This window comes from Parastagonospora nodorum (assembly GCF_000146915.1).
Source record: "Parastagonospora nodorum SN15 chromosome Unknown scaffold_18, whole genome shotgun sequence".
Classification (NCBI taxonomy): Eukaryota; Fungi; Ascomycota; class Dothideomycetes; order Pleosporales; family Phaeosphaeriaceae; genus Parastagonospora; species Parastagonospora nodorum.
In genome coordinates, this window is record NW_001884566.1 from 627814 (window position 1) to 646889 (window position 19076).

The following is a 19076-nucleotide window of genomic DNA, read 5'->3' on the forward strand; positions in this document are numbered from 1 at the left end:
ATGAAGCGGAAGTCAGTTTTTATCGCATTTCCGAGGTCGAAGATAGCAATCTGTTTGAGCTACAACCTGTAAATTCGACAGCCACAGTAGCGTTCCACGCACCATTTTGCCACGTTGGAGATGATACTGGAGGATCGAAAGCTATACATCGGGTTTCGGCGCTGATATTATATTACTTCCTGGTTGCGGGACACGTGAAAGAGCTAGTGCGAAATAAGTCAGATCCCACAATGTTTACCAGGAACTTTCGGGATGCGTGTTTATGGGTTGAAAATGGAGGCGAACGTCCAATATTACCGCCAACAAGACGTTCATCTGGTCTGATCACATCGCCGCCATTATGCAATAGTGTACCCGTACGGCCAAAACGCTCCTCGACAGTTTGTACGTTCAGTAGGCCTGGGAAAGCCAACAGCGACCCGCTAACACAGGATACAGCCTCCATGTCCCAATACAACCCAGAAGACACCCCCGCTCCACCAATCACACGCTCAGCCACGGACAGCATGAGCGTAAAAATCAAACGCGAAAGAGACGAAGACACGCCCTTGCGCCCCAAAAAACACCCCCGGCGGACCCTCAGCGAGCAAATCGTGATCACGAAATACCAAGACTCAATCCTCAGCCCCAAATCCCCCATGCCGCGGAGTCCAGCGCCCGAACGCGTCAACAAAGCCCTGACCGACCGCATCCAGCACCTCAAGGACGAAAACGCCGACCTCAAAGACGGCATTAGCGGCCTGGAAGGCGACAAAGAAGATCTGCAACGCAAGATTGCAAAAGATGCTAGGATTTACCGCGCGCTCAGGCTCGAGAGCGAGCAGATGAGACAGGATCTGACGGCAGTTATGCTGCGGTTGACAAGTTTAGAAAGCGAAGTGGCGCAAATACGCGCGAAGCCGGGGAGGCCGAAAGGGTAAGGGAAAAGAGGATTCGCATATACCCACACATATACCCCGGTTTCAACAAGTTAGCTGGGGAAACCTTTTTCAATTTCTTCTCTTCTTCGTACTTCGAAGAGAAGAGGGACAATTTCTATAACGACGCAGACGGTCAGTTTGATTAGTCTTTTCACAGCGTAGCGATTTACTTCTTCTTCTTTTTTGGAACATTTTAAGCATGAGATTACGAGCCTGAAGCTTCTCGAGGAATTATATATATTTCACATTGTCAAGCCTTATGCTTTGCCGAACGCTAACTCCATCCTGCGCTGGTGTGCGGCGCGCCGCTTTGCTTGGGCGGTCATGGGTTTGACGAGGGTGGGTGGCGGTGTGATTGCGATTTTGTCCACGTCTGTGATTTGAACGGGCGATTGAGCGGAGCTGGTGTGTTCACAAGTCGACACCTTTGTTTCTGCGGCTACTGGTTGAGCGGGTGGCGCAGCTTGTTCTCCGGGCTTGGAGACTGCTTGTGCGTGTGTCTTTTCCTCATTGTCGGTCGTTGACTGGCCAGGTGGCGTGGGTAGAGGCTCTAGCAATGTCTTTGCTTGTGCTTGTGCTTGTGCTTCTTCTTGTCCTTGATCCTCGACCGAAGGCTTCTCAGGGAACGCAACTAGCTCTTCGGGCTTGGGCGCTGCATCTGCCTGCGCCTTCTCTTGTTTAACGCATGTCTGGCTCAATCCATCGGGTATATCAACTACTACACTCAAACCTCTTATCGCTTGCGTGTCTGTCTCGTTTCCCTCTTTTTTTGTGATGTATGTTTGACTCAGCATCCTTTGCTGAAGCAGCGTCAGCTCGGCGTTATGCGCGGACTCTGTTCCCGTTTCAACCTGGTTCGATAGTACCGTTGCGACTATTTCTGGTATTACAACCTTATGGCTGACTTTGGCCGTTGGTGATAAAGGCTTGCGAGAGACGATGCTGGATGTGCTCCGAACAGAAGCTGCACGTCCGTGGCTTGTGACGCTGTGCTGCCGTGGCATATACTTCGCACGACTTATTGGGTCTTGTGCTGTGATTTGCTGCATACCAGACTCGTGCTCGCTCCCCAATATATCCGACGTCGAAGCGCTAGCTTCTAGATCTACCTCGCGGTATTGCTCGAGCACCTTCTGCCGAATCTCTGGATGTTGCAGAGGCGTTGTACTCACCGCTGGACAAGACGCGACAGACATCGACGAAGATGCGACGACAGAACTCGTGTCCCACTCCGTGCTATGCAGCTTTTCGCTCTGTACACGAGGTATGTCCATCCAATCCGCCAGATCCTCCGTGAGTGAGGACTGGCTCTGCACATGGGGCAGCTCCGTAGGCAGTGATCGGTGCTTATCGACACTTTTGCGAATGTAGATCGGGTTCGGTATGTACCGTTTTGCTATTCGTGGTACGGAGACAACGGCGATCGTCGATGCAGTCGATACATTACGTTCAATGGTCTTTTCGCTGAGCACTGGAGGCGCTTGATCTTGTTCTAGAGAAGCGAGGGGAGCGAAAGTGGCTACAGGTTGGATAGGAGATGCCTGCATCTCCTTGTATGGGCGCGCGCTGTCGAAAGAGGTCATCCGAACTTGTTCTGGCGAAGATGGCGTGCGGAGAGATCCATCGAAAGGGTGTCCAATGATGCAGTCCTCGGTCTGTGACTTCGGGTTTGACTGCGCCAAATCGGGTAGTGTTGTGCTGATGCCTATTGAGGAAAACTTGCCAGCACGATACAATGGCGAATTACGGAAAGTCTTCTCAAATTGCAGTCGACGGTTTGATGAGGGCCTGTAGCGGGTAGGGATGGTGACTGGTGGATGATGTGAAGGGATGATATCATCCGGCGTGCTACCAGGCAGCTCAGCCGGAAGAGAGTTGATCGATTGAGCTTGAGGATGATGAGATATTTTAGTCATAATTGGAGAGGTGTATATGCTTACTTTCTATGCTGTCCTGATCTGCCTGAGTGAGATTCACGCTAGACATGGAGAGTGTCTTTTGGCTCATTCGGTACTCTCGCCTCGAATAGGGTCCTCTCAAAGCAAGCGCAGCATCGTTCTTTACCCACAGCTGGACAGGTGCCTCGTAGATCGGATCCTGCAAGGTTCCATTGGTCACCCCACATAGTTCCACTGTCTGCATAACGTTGATTGTAGAGACGAGGCTTTGGTGGCATGTTGATAGCAACTGCTGTCTAGCGAGGAGCTTTTTTTGATGACTGGCAATCCATTCGAATCTTTTCTTGAGCTCCACTGCTCCCCCATCGTATCCTGCGACGCGGAATGTATCCATGTAGCTACCCACATCGTTCAAAGCGCGGCGGACATCCGTAAATATGGCATTGATCCATGTTTTCTTGTCAGGCCAGGCGTCCAGGAAGGTCGAAACTGCTGGCGACAAGTATAGCCGTGATGCTTCGGAAACATCTTGCCGCACGCGGTGGATGAGGTACGCCAAAGTATGCGCATCGGAGGAAGTCCTACTTGAACTGAAAACAAAATCGGCAAATTGAAAGGCTATCGTGATCGATGGAAAGAACTTGTTGTCGACAGAGGCAAGATCTGACGGAGGGATTGATGACACCTCCGCCTCCTTCGCCTCATGTTTGGTCTGACCGGACTTTCGCTGAAAATACTTCAGCCTTGGGCCGTCGGTGTCCGTATAACTGGGAGCGGGTCGGTCGCTACGATGCAAAGTTTCTGGCAGAAAAAGTCCAGCCGTAGGAAGCATTTCGGTAGAGATGGGCTCGGTTCACGACCACTGATCCAGAGAGTCTTAAATCACTCCACGTCGAGTAGGAGAAGAGGACTGATCCCGAGACAAGGCTACGAGACTATGATTAAAGTTGGAGAAGCACCGACACCCCGCAGCCTGGGTCACCGTACTTTGTGCTTGCCTTCAGCAGCAATCTGGGCTGCACAAACTTGTCGATCTACAATTCTGAGGTCGGCTACAGCAGGAAGGTGGCTTAGACCACTGCAAAGTGACACGGGATGGGCAAAACTGAAGAATTGGCCAGAGACCAGTGCGCCGTGACGCAGCTCCCGGGGTGTTGTTGCGCTTTGACAACATGCAACTGTGCCGCGATAACTGTGCCGTACAACACGCCGAATTCGGCATTATTTACACCACGAAGAGGCTCGTGCTTCAGAGCGCATACACTCTCTAGTTGACTAAAGCCCGGCCTCATATGCGACCCTCTAGCGCTGGAAACACGTAGGCGGCGTCTTATTGGGGGCCGAGGTGCTCAACAAGGCTGAGTTTCACACTTTTTATCATAGATTATTTCCAAGCTATGAATTGTCCAATATTGAAGTCAAAATTTCAAATCACATTGCGTGATCAGGAAGTAGCCCCGAACTAAATCTTCGATCTTGTCAAGCCCAAGGGTTGGATGCAACACAATCCAGTTGGGAGCTGATTTAGTCTGTTAGCCGACGAACCACAGCTTCGCTGAAAGGCCGTGGCGGAACGACAGGCTGTCCATTCTCATCTGAAAGTTGCAGAAGACATGGGAAGATGGTCAAATCGCCTGACTTGACTTCTCCCTCCTCTTCCCAGTCGAAACCCCATGTACTTGGCTGTGAGAACAGTGTAAACGCGAACAAGGCCGACCTTTTCAAGATCTCCTCCAGATTGCGCTTACGGTCTCCGTTGTCCATGCGTGAGTCTGCGAATGGTCGGAGGATGTTGTCGAGGGCGACAACGGCAGTTTGAATATTCTCATTTTGACTGTCAGACCGGGTGAACGGATTACGGGCATATTTCCCTTGCAGTAATTCGGCCGTCGTCACTCGCCATCGAGCCAACTTGACGGAGGATTGATCTATACGGCGTTTAGCTTGAGCGACTAGATTTCAGAAACTAGAACCCACCTGAAGGATTGCCGCTGTCGTTTGCTACCGCCTGGTAGCATTTTCCGATCTCCACTGGCAAAAGACTTGCGGCCCAATCTTTGCTGGGTAGCATCCTCGAGCAGACCACCCACGCAATACAGAACCTCAAGGCAATTTCTCTTGTTGCTGAATTGCCTAGTAAAGTGCTCAAGGTTCCGGCTGATATTGGCTGACCACCTCCAAGAGCGTGAATATCGTCCAGATCGACGAATCCAGGGCTCATACGACCCATTTGGTAGTAGCTCTGAACGTGGTTTTTGATCGAGTTACTGATCTTCGAGATCTCGCCTATGATTGCTTTATCCTCAAGTGGCAGAGGCAGAAGATCCGTTGTCGGAGACGATTTGGAGCCTACAGCGCCGAGCGGTGTTGCGGAAGCATGGAAACCTTTCTCCTGAGGCATAAGAGCTACACTGCTGGCTTCTTGATCTCGTACTCTGATTGATCTTTTCCGTTTCCCCCAGCAGAGCCACAAAACCAGACCAGCGACGATAGCACCGGCAATGAAGCTTCCAACAGCGGCGCCTGCGATCGCACCCGTCGAGATGCCTTTGTTAACTCGCCCGGGTACCGTCGAAGCCTCCGGAATTACGGAAGTTGCGGAGTTTGATGCTTCGGTCGACACGTCGCTCGGAGCGGTCGGTACAGGCAGAGTTGTAGAAGGTGTAACCCCAGCCGTCGGACTAGCACTTTGCGACGGTACAGAGGGTGCTTGTGTTGTTGCAGATCCAACGACGGAGCCCGTGGTGAATGCAGTCACTTTCGCGAGGCCATCCGCAGGTTCCCACGGCCCAGTGTTCCATTTGATGTTGAACTGCGCGTCCCAGAAGAAGAAAGAACTGAGCTGCCAATTCGGCAAAGTAAGCCATAAATTAGGCCCTAAGGTAGCGAGAGGTTGTCCAGGTGCAGTAACATGGAGGATATCTTTAGCGGGCGCTGGAGGTGTGAAGAATGTCACAGCGATGGGTGTCACTCCTGGTTGGAATGCCCATGTGGGAGCGCTTGGTGTAGCAGGCGGCGTGGGTGTTGCTAACTTAATGTCCAGAGTTGCAACTTCCGTGTCACCACTGGCCATGATGTCTGAATGAGGTTTTGGAGATTTGTTGAATAACAGAGCAAGACCTCCCGGAGAATCAGGTTGGAAAAGAACCGGCTTCATGAAAGGCGCACTAGGGCTGCCAGGATATTCCTTCACTAACAAGGTGGAGGTACAAATAGAGCGTTTTTGCAATGCACACTTCTCGGAATCCCTAGAGATCAATAAAAGCGCCGCAGAGACAGCGACACTACTTTGTGAGAGCATATGCTCCCATTGGTTTTCAACTTCGCACTATGGTTGTCTGCAGCCCACCCTGAGACACAACGAATCAGGTCACGGCGCCTGAAAGTTGACGACCCCTTTGACCCTATCGATTGCACTGCCCGTATGCAAGCAAAGCGTAATTAGCTAGCATAGTACAGGGGCCACAAAAAGCATTCGCGGGCGCGAGCTTGGGGGCCGGAGATGTTGATAGAACTGTGCCGCACGGCTGTGACACGGCGTGTACATCGTGCATCCCTTCCGCTTCCTTATAGACGCTCAGCCTGCCAGGGCATACAACCAGGAATCGAAGGACAATTCTGAAGATGGACACATCGATGGCGGCAATGGCGATGAGTGAGAGACCTCACATGGTAATAGGCGTGGATTTTGGGATGACATGTGAGTAAGACTAGCGTTTGTCGGAAGCAGGAGATGGCACGGCCCGTTTGGCGCTAGCGCTAAACCTGTTCTGATCTGCGTCAAATGATCCTATCATGTGCATACTCCTCCATATCAGCGCTGACCTCAAATTTGACGGACAGGTACTGGAGTCTCCTACGTCAATCTTTCCATCGGTAATGAGACTGTCCGCTGGATCCAGAAATGGCCTGGCCGTTTCCAGGCAAACGAGAACAAGGTGCCAACTGTAGTCGTGTACCCTACCAGCAGTCGAGAACCATCATCCTGGGGCTTCCTCTCTGAGACTGCAGCGGAGACTAATGCAGACGATAAAGAGTACAAAGAGTGGTTCAAAACATGTCTCGACCCCGAGAAGTTGCGCCTGAAGCAACAAGAAGACCCAGAGGGAGCACCAGAAAGCCTGCAGGAAGTGGAGAAGTGGTATGGCGATTACCTGCGAAAGATGTACGAGTATATCTCCTTCAAACTCGGTGGGGAGCTATCAGGTGTGCAGTGGGCAGATGCCAGGATCGAGTTCGTGTTCAGCGTTCCTACGACCTGGGCTCCTGTACCCACGGTTGAGAACTTCAAGAAAATCGTAAGAGGAGCTGGATTCGGCTCGCACCGTGGTCACAGCCTGACTATCGGACTTACGGAAGCTGAAGCAGCAGCCGTCCACACATCGACTGAAGCTCCTGGCATCTTCCATGAGAATGATGTTCTCTTGGTGTGCGATGCAGGTGGTGGCACAACAGATCTGAGCGTTCTTCGAGTGACCAACACTGTCAACCAAGCAATCAATCTCCAGCAGCTGGACGTTGTGTTTGGCGAGACAATCGGTTCTGCTGCTATCGACTACGAATTTGAGCAACTGGTAACACAGCGTCTGACGTTGGCGCACACAACGAACCCACTTCCAATCGACCCAGGCGATGCCGCGTGGGAGATGATGAAGAGTAGAGACTTCCAGGCAATCAAATGCGAATTCGGCGCGCCAGATGATACGCCGCTGTTCTCCATCGCCATACCACGTGTGCCACAGAGCTACAACAACAGCGACCCAGATGTAAGGATTCGCAATGGCGAGATGACATTCGGACGTGAGGATCTGCAACGACTGTTCGATAAGCAGATTGAAAAGTTATTTAGGCTCATCGACTCGCAACTGCAGTCGCTATTCCAGAAGCAACCCAGTGCTCACGTCTCTCACCTCGTCCTGTCGGGTGGTCTTGGTAACAGTGTGTACGTGCAATCCCAGCTACGAAAGCACTACGCTGAAACGAACATCCCGAACGCGCAGTCGATCTCTGTTCGTATTGCACCTGATCCACAACTAGCAGTCTGTAAAGGGCTCGTGAGCGACAGGGTGCGCAAGCTTCTAACCTCGCGGTCGGTTCTTGGATGGCGTTGTTGTAGAGCCTCATACGGAACTCTTTGCAAAATTGCGTACGACAAAAGGAATCCAGACCATGAGGGCAAAGAGCTGGTCCGTGACCCAATGAATGGGAAGATGTACATTGTTCAGTCAATTGCCTGGTTTGTGCGAAAAGGAGAGCCGGTCAGTGTCGATCAGCCGATCACGCATACGTTTGTCAAGAAGATCAGTCCCGGAGATCCGCGAAATGCCTTCCCGACAAGCGTGATAGAGAGCAGTCTCGCGGCAACAGCGCTGCCAGACCAGATGAACCAGCGTACGTCATATCTGTTTCTTCCCCTCAACTACGAGGAAGAAATCCTGTTAACGCAGAGCCAGATACCCGCATACTTTGCGAGATAAGATCGGATTTGTCTGCAGCCGACGAGAAGAAGTTTGTTGAGAAAAACAAGAACTTTTGGTCAATGAAGAAGCATTATCTTCGCATAGAATACTCCGTTCGAGTCTTGATCGGGACCAGCTGATATACGCTTCGAGTTGTGGTTCGATGATCAAAAGCTGAGTCGAGATCAATCAATCACGGGTGGAATGGACCCCCACTCAAGCACCTTTGATGGAGGCAGGAAAGGCGACACCAATGGACATGTCGAATCGCGAACCTATTGAACTACCGACTAGACGACCTACGAGAATGGATGCACAGTCCGCAGGTACCGAGATACCTGGTAAGGCGAAGAACTTCGCTTCTATAACTAAAGGCCTCGATGGGAGCCCCGATCGGGCTGACAAAGTGAAGCGCGGAATGGGCGGGCTTCTGGCGAAAGCCCGGGGAGGAAAGTGGACTGTGACTCGATGAGAGTTGGGCTGCAATTGAGGAGCAGTCGGCGCAGTGGAAGTGCTGCCTCGCTCGAGATGAGCATTTGATGGTGCGAGAGGAGTGGTGAGTTCAGACGTGCAGGAGGTCTTGCTCTTGACGCGTTCGGAGCGACGTTAGCGTGTTGCGGGGCGTTCCTGTCGCCACTTCCGAGCGTAGTAAGAACACCCGCTCTTCCGCAGCGGACATAATTACTTTCTATGATTAGTATTCAAACCTCAAGAGTCGACCAATTCCAAAGCACTCGGATTCAGAACCATCAGTTGAACATCTTTGAAAGTGTGAAATTTCTAGTCAGCACGTCAAATATGAGTGTTGTGACCAACAGCACCCACCCAAGCTAGCGAAACTGTTCCTTTCGCCTCCTCATCTCGTCTCTTCTCCGCATCAAAGCCACCATCTCTGGGGGACTTTAAGAGACTGACCACCGAATCTTCTCCGCTGTATTATCCGCTCTCTAGTAAAACCACATCCAATATACCCATTTACGAGCTGCCAGAATACTCTTCCTTGGACTCAGAACAACTGTCTGCACTCCAGGATGAATGGTACCACATTCTGCTGTCAGGTCCAGGAGTGTTTGTCACAAAGCACTTGTACAAAGACAAATCGCTTCTTGACCGCGCAAACGATATATATAGCCGGGTAATTACCGAGGAGAAGACTTTATCTGGCCGAAAAGGTGATCACTTTGCTGGCTCAGGAGCCAATGATCGAATTTGGAACTCCTTTTCGAAGCACTGTCTCCAGGATCCCACTTCATTCCTGGAATACTACTCAAACCCGTGGCTACCTCTGATCTCATCCGCGTGGCTCGGTCCCCAGCATCGTTTGACAGCGCAGGTGAACATCGTCAGACCTGGCGCAGCGGCACAAATATCACATCGCGATTACCATATTGGCTTTCAAGACAACGAGTTATGCGCAAAGTTCCCGAAAGCGCTCCAAGTTGCATCCCAGTTCCTTACGCTTCAAGGCGCCGTGGCGCATTCAGACATGCCAGTCGAAAGCGGACCTACGCGGCTGCTGCCGTTCAGCCAGAAATTTGAGGAAGGTTACATGGCATATCGCATTCCCGAATTTCAACAATTCTTTCTCGAACAATATGTCTCGGTTACACTTGAGAAGGGCGACGGCTTGTTCTTCAACCCCGCACTGTTTCATGCTGCAGGCCAGAACGACTCAGCTGACATCCAGCGCTCGGCCAATCTGCTCCAGATCTCATCCGCATTCGGAAAACCCATGGAACTAATCGATACACATCCACTTATCGAGCTTACTTGGCATGGTCTGACAGAGATGTATAAGAACGAAGGCCTCAGTGATAAGGTCATGGCATTCGTGGGCAATGTTGCGGAAGGCTACCCATTTCCAACCAATCTTGACAGAAGAATTCCAGAGACGGCAGGTATGGCACCGTCAAGTGAGCAGGACCTTCTTATCAAAGGTCTGAAAGCCTCGTGGACGAAAGATGATCTACTCGGCGAGCTGCAGAATATGAGACAAGACGCTCGAGCGTGAAGCAGTGCTTCAAATGATATATTTGAATTTGTCTATCCTTACAAGTCTTCTCCCTACGGAATTTTTACGAATTTATCCATGTCAATAGCCGACGATATGCATCGGCTCCACCGAGCCGACCTGACGTGGGACGGGTAGGGCAAGCCATGTCGCCTAATTCAGTTAGCCATGCGACTTCATCGCGATAGGCTCCACATTGACCCACCTCCAATCCGCAATATCTGCCAACAACGTTACCTTACTTGGCTCATTGCGCGACGAACACCATCACGAAGAAGCTTCTTCGGATACCGGGGCAACTCATCTCTACGTCTGCCGCTTGATATCAGGCAATATTTTGAATGGGAACAATAAGTGTAGAGCAAGAATTATGGAAGTCGGAGCAATGTCATCGCCGCATTGCCGCACACCTCAGTCAACTGACCTGTTTTCGTATTTGCTTCATCAGCACTCAGATGCTTGTTTATCTTGGTATAAATAAGCTTTCTCGGTGTCTACAACATTGAGTAAGGCTTGATGTCCAATACTACCAACATGCCAAACATCAACTTATCCCGCAAAGACATCGCTGCGCTTATTCAAGGTCCCCCACTAGTCGCTGTCCTTATTGGCGCAACAACAGGAATCGGATCTTACGTCGCACGAGCTCTGGCAAACACTTTCGCGAAAGACGGCAACAAATTGCGCGTGTATGTCGTCGGGCGCAATGCCAGCCGTGCAGAGACTCTCCTTACATATGGTCGTCAAACAAGCCCTGGATCGGACTGGCGATTTGTCGCAGTGCCAGATCTGACACTGATGAGCCATGTTGACCGCTTTTCGCAAGAGGTCATCAAGCAAGAGCAAGCTTCGCCATTCACTGGAGGACCACCACGCATAGACTTGCTATATATGAGCCAAGCACTCTCACCAATGCAAGAATCACCCGGTACGACCACCTCATACAAAACTGCCCTCGAAGTCGTGCTAATACCTCTCCAGCAACAAAGGAAGGTCTCGACAGTCAGATGTCGCTCCTCTTCTACTCCCGCATGCGCTTCATTCAGAACCTCACTCCTTTACTAAATGCATCTCCCAAAATCTGCACCAGCACGTCATTTCAATATTCGCGGGTGGCTTTGAAGACGCTGTCAAGCCTGACGAGATACCAATTGGCATCCCATCCAAGAAGGATTACGGTGTCAGCTCCGTACGCAAACACGTAGCATTCATGAAGACCTTCGCCTTTGAGCACCTAGCCGAGCAACATGCCGGAAAGATCAGCTTCATTCACATCTACCCCGGCCTAGTCGACGGCCCAGTATTCTACAGCGATGTCAACCCAACGTGGTTCAAAATCCTGTGGCGCTTGCTGAAGCCCCTGGCATCATTTTACATGACTTCGCCAGAGGTATGTGGCGAGGTAATGCTTTCCCTTGCGACGTCGCGATATCCAGCAAAAGGGGAAGCGAATTCAAGGGATGTTGCGGGCGGGGTGGCGTATAGTACGCAGCGAGAGCTTGCGGGAGGAGCGTATGGAGTTGGCATGAGGGGAGATGAGGGGAAAGACGTAAGTTATGCCAAGGTGAGGAATAATGATACAGCACAGAAAGTCTGGGAGCATTTGATGGAAGTGTTCGAAGGTATTGAAAAGCTGAGCTCTGACACAAGATAGAGGTACCGGTTAGCGATAGTACATGTCCCGTTGCCCCTTCTCCATTTCCGTAAGATCACTCCAGTGACTGGTGGTCGTATATATTTGAACGATGACTCCTCTTCTGTCGATACCTGTTTCCCTAAGTTAGCATTCAATCCCGTTGTGAGATGCGAGACAACGCGAGCCGGGAAACTTACGTCCATGTGCTTCTGTATGAACTTGCCATTCGCCGTTGACCATAAGCTTTGGAAGTACAGTCAATAGACTATCGGGCTTTATCGAGAAAAGCGAGCAGCGCAAGGAATATGCCCAGATCTCCCGAAAGGCCACCGTGGTCCCCTATGTTCGGTTCAATGAACCCATGATACATGGCAGGTAGGAGCATCTTGACCCATTGAGCGTTGCTTTTGGTAAACAATCTGGGTTCTGTTCCCTTAATCTTCAGAAGAGACGCCATTGTATCAATCTTCCATTCGAATGACAAAGGGTGCCAGACCTCATGGGGTCGTGGCATCGTAGCATCCGCCTCCATGATACAGAAGCCAAACCCCTCGAGGTACATCATGGAAACAGTCTTATAAGGTTTGACCTCCTTGGAGATATCCCAGCGTTCAACTGGTTGGATTTGACCTCCTGTGAAGCTCCACCATTGGTCGGGTAGTGACCCAGGAATGCGAATGTTGTCTCCTGACACAGCACTCGGTTCCCACAGCTCATTTTTACCACGTTTTCCAAGGTATTCCGGGATATTCGTGAACTCGTCGAAACGAAAGCTGTAGGACATCTCGCTGTCATGGCTCAACCGTTCCTGCGATTGTGTGCCGTCTTGCTCACCCAGCATTATCGCATGCTCTGCGTACGGTTCTTGGCCTTTTGGCAGTATGCTTTCGAAGGATGCCTCTTCTGATTTCAATGTTTCAACCCCTAAAACATGTCTCGGCCATGAAGAGTATTTGGCCGTTGAATTCGGCTTTTGTGGCATCATCAACGGTGCACTTGGCATCGTTCCGTAGCCACTACGCATCTGCTCGGGAGCAGAAGGACTTAACGGTGTAGGTGCAGATGGATGCCACATCGTTCCTGAGGAATTGAAGACGTCACGAGATGGTATGATATACGCGCGACGCATATCGCCTGAGCTTGCGACCACATGTCCGTATAATGACCCTGTCTCCACATCGCACACCAAACCTCCACAGTCGCCCCAGTTGATGGGCTCTTCTAGATCGACATGATATACTGTCCGAAAGGTCAAACTTCCTGGTAACCGCATGTATGTGCGACTTTCTGATAGCGTTCCCCTGAACCCGATTTGGATGCCGTCAGCTCTTAGTGTTGTCCAGTACTTGACTTCTCTCACACTTCCTGTCATACTGGCAACCGATAAGTTCTTCGATATTGATATGTCTGTCTCGAGGCGGATGGCGACAAAGTCATCTCTTACGTCTATCAGTACCCAGTCCTGATCTGCGGATAATTTAAGTAGCACGCCGAGTGGCTTGAAGGCTGACCCGTCTTCATTCTTCGTGATGAAGAATTGATTGGATTCGTCTTTTGGCCCATTTTGTGTATTTGAATTGAGTGATGGACTCCTACTAGAATCGTGTTGTTCGGAATCTAGCTTTCCGTTAGACTGTGAAATGTAGTAGGATGTATTAATGCTACTGCATACCTCTAACATCCATCATTGTTTTGCTCGTATTTACCGTCTGAATCGGTTGAACCTGTTCGCCTGTGTCGCTACTGCAGTCGCTGCCGAAGTCATAATCGCCGTCATTGTCTAATGTGCCGTCACGATCGGATAACGTCTGCTCAACGAAGATATGTGACACAGACATCAAGAAGCATTTTTCCCCTTGATAGACTCTATAAGCAGTTGCCTTTCGCCATCTTCCATTGCGGTGCTTAGCAAATATAGCCATGCCGAGTGCTCCCACACTCCCTTGGGGGTCGTAATAAGCCTCAGTCAGGTGGTCAACCCTTTCTGGACTCAAATCCTTATTTTCTGACACGTCGGCTGGTTGAACTAGTGGTCCAGTTATTGGTTGTTCACTTTGATGGCCAGTGCGGAACCCGGGCAGTCGAAGCAACAGCCCCCTTTTGTCGAGCACCTTCTTTGCTCTTTCGCGTGGTTCCTTTTCCTCACAAAAGAACATGATTGTTGGTTTCGCAGATATTTCGTCCCTTCCTATCATGAAAAGCTTGAAGTACACAGTGCTGCGATAGCTGTCCTTCATGTCCGCCTCGAGCTGTTCCTGGACATATGCTTCAACAGCTTCGAAGTCTTCTCTCGCCTTTCCTGTTGCATACCACCAATGTCGCTCATTGGAGATACCTATGAAGCTCCCCAGACAAGTTTGCACACCCGGATAAGCCCTTGATCTTCGTTTGAATATGCTTGACATCTTGACATACGATTCAGTTCGGACCGCTTCCATTCTGAGTAAATTTTATAACATGGGTATGCGCAGTAAGCTTTAGAAAAAAAGATCTGCTGATCATGAATTTTGGTTGAGACAGTACTATAAGTGCGAACGGACACTCTGCGTTGGCACACTGGCTGCACATTCGCCTAATGAACGCTGTCTCCCCTTGCCTGATTGGCTCTCTGACTGACCGGTCAAGGCCAGAGCGGGGTACCGTGCTGTAAGAATACAGTCCGCTCGGGAGGCGCTGCAAAGAAAGAAGTCTACTCCTCGTTGACAAGCACACAATTCACGAGCGCTACGCAAGCTCTCCATCAATGCCACTTCGCGACCCTCAATTACTCCATGAGCCGGTCACGCCAGGAGCAAGAGTGGACATTTTCCGCTCTTTATGGCCCGATCGATCGCCACAAATTACGCCAGAACACCAGCCTGACTTGAAGGCCTACTTCAGCTATTATACGAAAGAGTGTAACAAGGCGTTGCTTGATGAAGGGCAATATCTTTCCGCAAGAACTCATGAAGACTTTCTTCGGATTGCAACGCTACTCAGGACGAAGTCAGATAAAGAGGAAATCAAGTTAGAGATTCGTCGCCATCTTACTGCGGGTCGTTCTTCGAAAGCCGAAGACAAGATGCTTGAAAGCACGATCAATCTCGTGACTCGCTTACTCGCAATGATCAACGTCGGCCCACTTCAGAACGAGATCAGCCCGCAGTGGTCAACACCTTGGCATGAAGTGATCCCTTGACAAGGCCGTACATGCTCATTTCAACAATTACCTTGATACGAATTGCCAAGATGACGTGCTTCAACCCCATTTCACCCTCCGCAATTTCGATCGTGACGCAAACATCAGCATTATCTGGACAAACAATCTGGTCGATCACCTCCGCCTGGTGAATAAAGACAAGGGACTATGCGTGTTTCATCAGGTTTCGTTCTTGAAGTGGATGCAGAAAGTCAGCAGGTCTGCTACCCATCTACTACCTACAGTAATTGTACTGAAAGTTCTAACCAGTCCCATGTACCCCAAGGGTTTCATCGAGGAAACAATAGACACCCTCACTCTACTACTTCCCGATACAGACCGAAGGACCAGGCATTGGCTAGAGTGTGAGCTTCAGGATTATGACCTCACTGGGGTGGACCTAAACCTTCGTCATCTGGGAAGCTTCAAAGCTAACGATCCTGCCAGGCGGCTCGAACATTTCAAATTCTGGCGCGAACGACTGGGTGTCCTTAAAGACGTTGTTGAGGAAGAGACCCCTTATCCCAAGGTGCTACTGAGGGTGTTACATGACCGGAAGCAAGGCGATCGTTGGCTCAATTCTTGGGTTGCGCTCGTGGCGATCAGTTTAACTCTAGTCTTTGGGCTTGTTCAAAGTATCGAAGGGGCTATTCAGGTGTACAAAGCGTACCACCCGACTACTGTGTAGCTATGTGATAGAGTCCAACGGTTGTGTCGTAACGTGCGGGTCACTGAGTTTTAGCAACAGCCATCCCGAGCTTATCACACTTAATCCTTACCTAGGTGGAAGTGCAGACGCTCAACGCGCGAAGCTCTCGACTCCAAGTCATTACTCTATTCTCAACATGTTCAACCACCCGAACCAATATGATTGGTCATCGCTAAGTGGAGGTAATACTTTCGTCGTTGCGTGCCGCAAAAATATGTCATTAGATCATCATCAGGCTACGAAGAGTTCTCGAGCGGGCAAGGAAATCATGTAAACGTATGTTATGATATGGAGTGAGCCAAGAAATAAGGCAATCGGAAGTGCCGAGGACGAAGATATACGAAAGCGCACAATATCACAATTTATAGCCGAGCTAGACGCAATGCCGAAGGCATCAGCCCTCAATTGAAGTACTTTCCATAAGCACCGTCCTCGAGGTTTGTGAGGTCTTTCGTGGTAGAACCTCCCGCCCAGGTAACTGGACATGTGTAGACGCTAACGACAACGCCTCGTTTGTGTTGCCCTGAGATAAGGTCAGCGACCGAGAAGTTAGACGTAGAGATTTGCAGTGGTCTTAAACATACATCCATGATCCAAGGTATGGGGATGCCATTGCGAGCCCTGGAACATCCATGGTAACCACGTGGGAAGGTTTGCGGGATCCATTGACAGCGCAACCAACGCCAAGAAGATGGGCAAGTCACCTCGTAAACCCCCATAATTTGGATTCTGGGTATATGGGCCATGGTAAATGTTTGGAAGTAACTTGTGCGCCCAGAGTTGATCAGGTCGTTGGCACTGCAATGTATCGCACGCTCCGGCTGGAGTCAGGTAGGAGGAACCATCGGCTACAGGGTCAAAGCGGAGCGGCATCCAGGCCTCGGATGGATCAGGTGTTGTTCCGTCCCCTCGAAGGACCCAGAACCCCCCTCCACCACTGTAGAATACCGAGAACGTCTTGAAATGATTCAGTGGCTGTGGCAGGCTCTGTACCGGCACTTGACGAATTCGGTCTGTTTGATTATACCACCACGTATTCGAGATGCCGCCGCCAGATCTATAGTTGTAACCAGTGCTAGTCGACGGAATCCAATGACCTGATGTGGTGCATGAAGGTCGTATATCTGGGTGCTCGCGAATCTCATCGATCTTAAAGACGTACGGTGGCTTCGTTGCCTATGTTGGTAAATGAATAAGAGGCTCGTGGACTACAAGTGGTGCCCAGACTCACCATCGTGTTTCAATTGCCCTAAAAGTGACTGCGATAGCTTTGCCAGGTTGGTCCGGGAAGTACGTCCGAAGAATATGCCTGTTCTCCTCTGGCCAGCCGACTACCCCTCCTTCGCGGCGCTTTATCTCTGCCATTGGAGATGAGGCTCTGCTACTCCCAAGCTCATTCGATTAAGATCCTGGTTCGAAGGTCATGCGACGCTATATCTGCCCAAATTGGTGATCAATTGCCGATGAGCCACAGGAGCCAGTTGCTGATAAGCTGGTGGTGCTCTAGCGATGGCCACGGCTGCCTAAACAACGCATATGACTTTGCGATAGGAGCCAAGTCAAGCAGCCCTACCCCGCCAGCTGTATGCCGTAGCATGTTTCGGGTCATGTTTCCTTATTGCTGTGTAGCCGTTCCAAGTAATCGAGCGGGGTGATGGTCATCCATCCCGAGAAACCCTGAAGCATGGTGGATGCCACCAGTTGAGTGTTCGGATGGCGGTATGCGAAGGTATACTGAAGCATGTATAGAGGCCCGAGGGAATTGTGGTTCGTCGTAATCGGCGGACGTGTCACTGCGATCAATTAATGGCACCATAACCTTTCGGCAGAGTGTCGAGGAGAGTGCGGAGCTCCAACCCGTTCCACCAACCAACTCATGCAGCACAACGCCAGCGTGGAGGAGCTGGCCAGACCCTGCAAGTTCGGAGCGCCATCACATGTCTGTCATCCGCCACCGCTTGCTCCATACCCGAACGGAATCATCGCTCCGGGAGACACGTGCCCCAGGACTGCAACAGGTAGACCCGCTGGCCGTGTTGGGGGAGAAGAACTGTAGGCTGGCCTATGGAGGATGTCTCGTTTGGCTGCGATGCACGCCTAGAAGAAATTCGGCGTAGTTCCCCAAATGTGCAGCGTACTGACCAAGGTGGGCTTGCTTTGTCTTGAAGGGAAGAACAGTTTGCGCTCGGTAAAGGCCAGTAGAGGAAATGCTACGTCGATCGTGCCGTCAGTGCAAGGTTGTGCTGTCGCCACCGTGAGACGCGCATGTGCGTCAAGTCAACATGGGCGATTGCGGCTCTGCTCAGATGCGAGAGGTTAAAGGCGGAGGAGCTGGCATTCGACTGCTCATGGGTCGCTATGGCGCTTATCGACACGATCGCACACGAAAGGATTTGTTCTGCAAAGACCCACTCGGCGGCTAGAACAAAAAGATTGAAAGGTGTGTACTCGAGGATCGAACTTGGCGGCGCGAAAAATGACGGTGACGAACTCGAGGGACCATGAGAGTTAAGTAGAAGTTCTTGACCGGCTGACTGCACTAGGACACGTAGTAGCCAGATGCGCAGATGCAAAATGGAGGACCTCTGTTGCTGCATGATTGCCTTTTTGCCTCGTCCTCCCTTTGCTTGTCAATCTGAACTGTCCGCTTGCGTCCGCAATGACAGCCATGCCACGCCAATCTTAGCCGACTGACACTAATAAGAGCACATGACGAAGCCAACGCTATGTCCCGCCTCAATGAGGAGGCACACCATCCCCTGTAGTGATCAATAATGGCAGTAGTCCGCCTGCTGAACCCCAGCGGCCCTTCACCGGAACCATCCCTGTAGTGACACGCCAGACGTCAACCACCACTTTAACAGGGAGCAACAGAGGTCAAATCCTCACCGGTACTATTTGGAAGCTCTCTGGCCGAGCTTACCGCAACGCATTCCCACATTATGTGCATGACAGCTTAGTGTCGCGGTCTCCGGAGCACAGGATCACTTCGCCTGTTCGGAGAACGCGCCTTTCTTCAATTGCGCATTACAGAAACCTGTCGCGAAGGCCACCAATAGCGTGGCGAGTACTTGTTCAGATCAGGCCGCACATAGACACGATGCATCGTGGTGTCAGCCTGGAAATATTCTATCAGTGGAGTGACGATGAAGATGATGGCGAAGATCATGCATTTCAAACAACTCGCTCGGCGTTCGTCAGCATGCCAAGCAGTTTCGGTAGAAGACAATGAAGCAAATGGCATGAGGCATGGCTACGCGCTCAG

General features: G+C 50.9%; 9 protein-coding genes across 9 annotated transcripts; 5 read left to right on the top strand and 4 right to left on the bottom strand.

Annotated features, from left to right (window-relative positions):
- Nucleotides 1-443: 443 nt before the first annotated feature.
- Nucleotides 444-920, top strand: SNOG_11137 (hypothetical protein; the record flags this gene model as incomplete). The annotated part of the gene is made up of 1 exon (XM_001801334.1): nucleotides 444-920. One exon carries the CDS (start codon nucleotides 444-446, stop codon nucleotides 918-920), a length of 477 nt encoding a protein of 158 aa, XP_001801386.1.
- Nucleotides 921-1177: 257 nt separating this feature from the next.
- SNOG_11138 (hypothetical protein) lies at nucleotides 1178-3650 on the bottom strand (the record flags this gene model as incomplete). Its single annotated transcript, XM_001801335.1, has 3 exons — nucleotides 1178-1771; nucleotides 2093-2708; nucleotides 2941-3650. 3 exons carry the CDS (start codon nucleotides 3648-3650, stop codon nucleotides 1178-1180), a joined length of 1920 nt encoding a protein of 639 aa, XP_001801387.1.
- Nucleotides 3651-4342: 692 nt separating this feature from the next.
- On the bottom strand, nucleotides 4343-5891 carry SNOG_11139 (hypothetical protein; the record flags this gene model as incomplete). The annotated part of the gene is made up of 2 exons (XM_001801336.1): nucleotides 4343-4746; nucleotides 4796-5891. 2 exons carry the CDS (start codon nucleotides 5889-5891, stop codon nucleotides 4343-4345), a joined length of 1500 nt encoding a protein of 499 aa, XP_001801388.1.
- A 551-nt stretch (nucleotides 5892-6442) lies between these two features.
- On the top strand, nucleotides 6443-8417 carry SNOG_11140 (hypothetical protein; the record flags this gene model as incomplete). The annotated part of the gene is made up of 3 exons (XM_001801337.1): nucleotides 6443-6518; nucleotides 6662-8209; nucleotides 8314-8417. The coding sequence occupies 3 exons, from the start codon at nucleotides 6443-6445 to the stop codon at nucleotides 8415-8417; spliced, it is 1728 nt and encodes a 575-aa protein (XP_001801389.1).
- A 1346-nt stretch (nucleotides 8418-9763) lies between these two features.
- On the top strand, nucleotides 9764-10288 carry SNOG_11141 (hypothetical protein; the record flags this gene model as incomplete). Its single annotated transcript, XM_001801338.1, has 1 exon — nucleotides 9764-10288. One exon carries the CDS (start codon nucleotides 9764-9766, stop codon nucleotides 10286-10288), a length of 525 nt encoding a protein of 174 aa, XP_001801390.1.
- A 534-nt stretch (nucleotides 10289-10822) lies between these two features.
- SNOG_11142 (hypothetical protein) lies at nucleotides 10823-11942 on the top strand (the record flags this gene model as incomplete). Its single annotated transcript, XM_001801339.1, has 4 exons — nucleotides 10823-11216; nucleotides 11413-11678; nucleotides 11781-11837; nucleotides 11877-11942. 4 exons carry the CDS (start codon nucleotides 10823-10825, stop codon nucleotides 11940-11942), a joined length of 783 nt encoding a protein of 260 aa, XP_001801391.1.
- A 247-nt stretch (nucleotides 11943-12189) lies between these two features.
- On the bottom strand, nucleotides 12190-14329 carry SNOG_11143 (hypothetical protein; the record flags this gene model as incomplete). Its single annotated transcript, XM_001801340.1, has 2 exons — nucleotides 12190-13557; nucleotides 13631-14329. The coding sequence occupies 2 exons, from the start codon at nucleotides 14327-14329 to the stop codon at nucleotides 12190-12192; spliced, it is 2067 nt and encodes a 688-aa protein (XP_001801392.1).
- Nucleotides 14330-15152: 823 nt separating this feature from the next.
- On the top strand, nucleotides 15153-15790 carry SNOG_11144 (hypothetical protein; the record flags this gene model as incomplete). Its single annotated transcript, XM_001801341.1, has 2 exons — nucleotides 15153-15250; nucleotides 15373-15790. The coding sequence occupies 2 exons, from the start codon at nucleotides 15153-15155 to the stop codon at nucleotides 15788-15790; spliced, it is 516 nt and encodes a 171-aa protein (XP_001801393.1).
- Nucleotides 15791-16212: 422 nt separating this feature from the next.
- SNOG_11145 (hypothetical protein) lies at nucleotides 16213-17045 on the bottom strand (the record flags this gene model as incomplete). Its single annotated transcript, XM_001801342.1, has 3 exons — nucleotides 16213-16289; nucleotides 16396-16951; nucleotides 16974-17045. 3 exons carry the CDS (start codon nucleotides 17043-17045, stop codon nucleotides 16213-16215), a joined length of 705 nt encoding a protein of 234 aa, XP_001801394.1.
- Between the last annotated feature and the right edge of the window lie 2031 nt (nucleotides 17046-19076).